Genomic DNA, 6,587 nt, shown 5'->3' with positions numbered 1-6,587 from the left:
ACACTTTATGAATGAAATCATATTCGGAAAGACTTGGTAAGACATGAAAAATAGCAGGAAGAGAAACCAGAAGTTATTACATTCCGGAGGTATTAACATATAAAGTGGGAAGACCCATTGAAAATTATTTTTTTTTGGGGGGGGGGGGCAGGGAAAGGGAGGTGTTGATAATATGTGTGCTGAATGTGCCCTGAAGGAAGTTTCTCTAATATGAAATCTTCAAGAAATCATTGAGGTCTGCACGGGGATATACCCCATGTGTATTCAAGCCTGTATGTTCCTGCATCATTGTGTTTAAATTCTTTGTGCCGTTCTTGATTGGAACGGGCTGTATATTTACTCAAGCTCTGTCTAAATAAAGGGAGTTGCATTCGACTCGTCTCTCGATCACCTCCTCATGGCTCACTTGCATATTGATGACCAGTATAGTGACCAGCTCCCCCCTAGCCTTCACCCTCACCGCTGTGTCTAACTGTTTGATGATGTCGCCTTTTGACACCAGCTCTGCTATCAATGCCACATCCCTGAAACTACTGTCCTTCGCTAGCAGAGAAGGGCTTACCGCATTCCAGTGTGCTGAAGTCCACTTTTGCACCATGGCGTGACTCAGTTGAGCACCAAAGCCAATGCAGATTACGTTCTCGTGGCCATCCCCGAGGATGCTTTCTCGGAAATAACAGAATGGCTGTGCGAGTACGAAGACCCGCCAATAACATACAACGCCCTCACATCATACCTCCTGGAGCAATGTTAGCCATTACTAGCTGCCCGCATAACAAAACTTTTTCAGCTGTCTCAACAAGCTTTGGGAGACCAAAAGCCTTCGCTCGTCCTCAGGGGAATAACCATTGTCACTTGCCTGCAACCTACAGCAAACGGCTCCTCTCTTCATGAAGAGAATCTACTTTCTACCCTTTGGGTATGGCGCCTACCCAAACCTGTATGTGTTGCTATCTCCAATGTCAATATTTTGCCATGAAGGACCTGATGACCAAAGTCGACACACTTGTGGACAGCCACTTTACCACCTTCCAGAACTCCACCAACTCCTCCCCTTTTGATAAAGTAGAGAACTTTTCAGCATCAACCGAAGATGATGTGAATCCGGTAAGACACACACACCCACCCCATGTGAAAAAAACTGCCAATTACCCACATATACTATCTCTCACTTACACCCCAACCAACGACCTCTCAAGCCACTTCCCGATGCCCACAGGCTCAAACTATGCTATTACTGCTCCAAAGTCGGGGCTGCTACGAAAAAATGTGCGAATTGTTATCAGTAGCCAAAAAATGTGTAAGTAAGCCATCACTTGGATTGTTGGCCTCCCCTGTCACTAATATTTTATATTTACATGATGCTGGTACGGGTGTCCAATTTTTGGTAGAGACGGGTGCTTGCCATTTTCTTCTGCCAAAGCCAGGCTTCAAGACACGATGTAGTCTAACTAATTCTGCCTATATCCCCCTGGTATCTGCCAACGGATCTGCGATAGCCTCCAACTGCTATGAAACCCTCATATTATCATTTAGGAGCACCAAATATATTTGGAATTTTCTTGTTGCTGACGTCCCAATACCAATCCTTGATGCAGATTTCCTCTCACACTTCCACCTCCTGGTTGATGTACTTCACCAATGGATAGTCAACACCGATTTGCACTCCTCGACGCCTCTCAAACCAGTCCCTCCAACCACTCTCCACATCAGCAAACCCACGGATGCCTACATCCACCTACTTACATCAGACCCAGAAGTTTTCCGTCAAGAACTTCGTCAAACGCCCACAGTTCCCGCGAAACATGGCATTTATCCCCACATGAAGATGATGGGGCCCACATTATTCTCCAGATTCAGACGTCTGGCAGTGGATCGTTTGGCAGTCAGTAAACAAACATTAGCCAAAATAGAAGAATGGGCCTTTGCCAAAAGGCATCAAGCTGATGGTCGTCACCCTTACACATCGTCCTAATTAAAGATGGCTCTCTGTATTTGTGTGGGGATTACAGTTGCCTGAACATCCAGACAGAACCTGATCACTACCCCATACGAAACATTACCAACATGACCTACATGCACCAAGCGAAAGTTTTCTCCTCGCTTGACCTCCCGAAAGAGTATTATTAGGTGCCAATAACCCAGAAGACATCCCCAAAACCGCCATCACCATCACTTCGGTGCATACATCTACAATTACTTATGTTTTGCCATTCTTATGCTGGGGCCACTTTTCAACGTCTTATTGATGGCATCTTAGGGGACCTCCCCTTGTGTCCTTGTTACATGAATAACATACTTGTGTTCTATTACTCCAAAGAGGAACACCTCCGTCATCTATGCATCGTGGTCGGCTGCCTATAACAGAATGACCTTGTAGTTCGGTACAACAAGTGTACCGTAGGCGCCAACAAAGCATCGTTCTTAAGGCACCGCATCACTCTTGGAGTCCACATATTCCCTGAGAATGTAGCAATCGTTCAGAACTTCCCCACACCTTTGACCATGAAAACACTGTAAAAATTCTTAGGCTTGATCAACTAATTTCAGTGGTTCCTGCCAGCTATTGCTGGTACTCTTGCCAACATCTATGCCTCCCTCAAGGGTAAGCTAAAAGACCTGAAGTAGGCCTTCTCCAGGCCTTCTCCATCATGAGGCTCAATACTACACAGTTTTCTAGAAGTTTTATTCCAGTTGTTACCAAGATGTGGAATGATCTTCCAAATCGGGTAGTTGAATCAGTAGAACTTCAAAAGTTCAAAATTGGAGCAAATGTTTTCATGTTGACCAGGCTGAGCGGTCTTCTGTAATGCAAAGAATGCCCTATCAACCGCGGCTGCTCTCACTTTTCCTTTGCCAAATACGGCTTTCCTTCTTTCCACCGATGCCAGCGACATCGCTATTGGGGAAGTCCTCGAGCAGTTGGTCAACAGTTCGCCACGGCCATTGGCCTTCTTCAGTAGAAATCTGTCCAAGACGGTATCCGGCAACTCTACCATCAACCCCGAATACCTGGTGGTACACTTGGCTTTCAGTCACTTTCTCCACTGCTTGGAAGGTATGCCTTTTGTCATTCGCATGGACAACATGCCTTTGGTGCACGCTTTCAGTCATCAGTCATCAGAGAGAGAGAGAGAGAGAGAGAGAGAGAGAGAGAGAGAGAGAGAGAGAGAGAGAGAGAGAGTAGGTAATTGAACTGGCATAATTACTGAATAATTCAAGAATTGATTCAGTTCATAACATAATTTATCAAAGAGAATTACAACATTCATTTTACTTAAGAGAGCATAATATACTGGAAAGGCATTACTACTACTACTACTACTACTACTACTACCAGTAGGAGTAGTAGTAGCAGTGTTAGTAGTATTACTTTACTTTAAGGGCTGTTTTTCTGGTCTTATATAGCAGGGGAATCCTACTCTATATAGGGCCTCCACAGTTTTTTCATCATATTGGTACGGAATCATTCAACATTTCACACCGCATATTAGTTGTTCATTTGTAAATAATCTCTATCGAAATAATCGCAGAATAAGAAAGACCTCAGATTCCTCTTCAAATCCTTAAAATATATTTTTAATCTTTTGGATATCTCGTGGGATCTTATTGTATAGTCTCGGGACCGCATATCTTGGTTCCAATAATTAGAAGCCATCTCTAACTATTCTGGTGTCAATACGATTTGTTGGTTGCATAATATATAGCAATTTTCTTAGATATTTTGGACATCTGGTTCTGATAAATTGATGGGTTATTGTATGTATATTAAACTCAATTCACGCTTTAACAGGCAGCCTTTATATATCACTTAGTATAGGATTGATCCTTTCACGAGGTGGGACACCTTTTATCCGACTTGCTCCTCTGTTTATTATATTTTGAAATTTCTTAAGTTGTACTTTTGGTAAATAGTAGTAGATGAAGTTACAGTAGTTAATCTTGGTAAGAACACAGTTTATCACAAGTTTCTTTACAGAATTTTCATCTAGGTACTTCTTTATTAAGCAATGTTTCTAAGATGATAATCAGCTGTTTTTACTATATTATGCATCTGGGGATTGAAAGAAAAGTTAGTCAAGAGATACTTCTAAATCACGAACTTTACTAGATAACGGGGCATAGCCGTTCTTTGTTTATTTGAATATCACTCAAGTTTCTTAAAGCTTTTTTTCTTTTCAATCACAGTTTTATTTTATCTAAATGTTAGTTGCATGATTGCCATCCATTCCCTAACACTGGAAAGGATTCGGGTAGAGTTTCAATAGTGTCGCCTATATCATTTATGGAGAAGTGAAATTGTGTATCATCTGCAAATAGTTTCGACTTCACACCATACATTTGTAGTATTCTCAGTAGACCAGTAGTATAAATACAGAATAAGATTGGGCCCAGTGCACTCCCCTCCCATGTTTCAATATTACTGTATTAGGAATTCTATAAGAATATTTCAATGTATTGCTATTTTCACTAGATTAGTTTATTAAATCCTCTACTATTTTCAAATCCTTTATTCATTCTCGCATCTAAACCTGTTAAGATCTAAAATGGACTATAAATGAAATAAGTTCTGATAGTAGCCCTGAGGTCCCCCTCTATTTAAAGGTTTATATGATGAATAAGAGTTTCCAATTTGCTCACAGTAATTTCTGTCAGCCAAATAGTCATTTAGGTATTCAAAAGCTTGATCTTCAATATCGATGGATCGTAGATCATTTAATAACAGTTCATGCACCACTGTATGAAAAACAGCACAAAAATTAAGTAATAACGAAATACCACATTTGTTTTCATCCATCATTTTATGTCTCCATGGAGTAGAATTTTCTGTAAGCACACTGGTTGCCTGGTAAAGATTCTATTTCTTCTATAAGACTAATTAGTTGTTCAAGAATTACGTATTCTAGCACTTTTGAAATAAAGGACAGATTCGAAACAGGTCTGTACGAGCTAAAGCAAATTTCAGAGCCGGTGTGATTATAGCCCTTTTCTCAGATTTCGGAAACTTACACCCATTGATGATTGTATTAGCTATTCTCATAATTATATTAGCTAGACTAGAAAAGTTTCTTTCTTCAGTTACTTCTGATATTGGCATTAGATCGATCGCAATGTTTGTTTTCCTTGCTCTCTTTATAATCCTGGTGACATCGGCTTGTGCTATATTATTGAATCACACCAAGGAGATCGGTCTTCAACAAATATAGTCTTTTCCGTCAGTGGACACATGGTATCATATTCACATTTACTGGCCCTATTTTATATGATCATAAGGCAGTCAACACACGTAGTGGCCAACATTTATATCAAATACAGTGTTGTTCATTCCATCACAGTCAATATTATTCACCAATTGATATGATTCTAATAACTCAGTAAATTTATCAAATCATGAATTTGAATACTTTTATTACCAACAGATTGCATATTTAAATACCCGCAGTTTATGACATCCTTAGTGTCCATGATCTGTATTTTCTGCAGGGCTTTTCAATTGCAAATCATAATCTTTGTAATTTCTTGAATTTCCAATATGGTTATTTGGTTAGTTTAACTTTGTGCAGTTTTTACATTTTAACTGTTGCAAAGTATATTTTTCGGTGGAATATTTTTCTAAAATATTCCCGTAGACTTTATCACCAGTCTTAAACTTGTAATGTCTTCCAAAATGTCCTTACTTCTGACAGTGGTAGCCGGTGATCAAGTGGCACTTATCACGTATGTTATAAGTACCCCATCGAAATATGACTTTGTCACCATCATCATGAATAGCACTCCGAACTTCAGGATCACATTTCATCAAGTGAGCAGTCCCACCTGCAGCACTTTTCTTGAATACCAGACTTATCTTCTCTTCTGTGTTTTTGATATGGTCAAGGGAGAAATTTCTTTGTATCAAAGCATTTAATACTTCCTCATCATCACTGTATACATTGCAAATCATTATTTTCGGTTTTAGTTTTCCAATTTTCATCTCTGATCTCTTCGTCAGCAAAGTTTACAACATTTCCATTTGAAGTGGACCTTGTATTAAGAATTGGAATGTCTTTAAGTAAATGTTCGACCTAATATTTTCCCGTCAATGATTTTAGTTGATGCATTAGTTGATTTGATTAACAGTACCTTCTTTTCCTTAACATTGTCAGCATATGCCATCTTTTCTGGTTTTGGGTCCATCAGTGTTTTAAGTGTTAACTTTATTGATTCCATATTCATCGCTAGATTTGCAGTAGAGGCAAATGAGGAATTTAAGGAAATAGAGAACTTATCTATAAAAAAAAATGTTCGTAAAGTCAGTTTTCAACACTTGCTTCTTTAAGTATTCGGAAATAATTCAAAATGTAAATAAATTGACCTAATAAATCTATTTACATAATCATGCCTGGAAAATTTAATACACTTTTCAAACTTTTTATTATGAAAGTCCTATTCTGGTTCAAGAAACGCAAAGAAAGAGAATTTATAGAGAAGAACGCCTTTAAACTTCAATTCAAATGATCTTGAAGAATATTTAAGATATGTTTTAAACTTTTATTTACGAATAAAACAGATTTCTAAGAAACAAAAGCTTCAGCAACTCCCCGCCA

At 39.0% G+C, this 6,587-nt stretch overlaps 1 protein-coding gene across 1 annotated transcript; it reads left to right on the top strand.

The window, feature by feature from the left end:
* The first annotated feature begins 1,267 nt into the window (after positions 1-1,267).
* On the top strand, positions 1,268-1,975 carry LOC137622159 (uncharacterized). The gene has a single exon (XM_068352595.1). It carries the CDS (start codon positions 1,268-1,270, stop codon positions 1,973-1,975), a length of 708 nt encoding a protein of 235 aa, XP_068208696.1.
* Positions 1,976-6,587: the final 4,612 nt, after the last annotated feature.

The sequence above is a fragment of the Palaemon carinicauda genome, chromosome 29, assembly GCF_036898095.1.
Source record: "Palaemon carinicauda isolate YSFRI2023 chromosome 29, ASM3689809v2, whole genome shotgun sequence".
Lineage (NCBI taxonomy): Eukaryota > Metazoa > Arthropoda > Malacostraca > Decapoda > Palaemonidae > Palaemon > Palaemon carinicauda.
Note: the sequence above shows the minus strand (reverse complement) of the source record. Positions and strands in the feature narration are given on the sequence as shown.

Bases quoted from the DNA above. Each gene is read 5' to 3' on its own strand.
- LOC137622159 (XM_068352595.1), top strand. From the start codon at position 1,268: ATGTGCGAATTGTTATCAGTAGCCAAAAAATGTGTAAGTAAGCCATCA.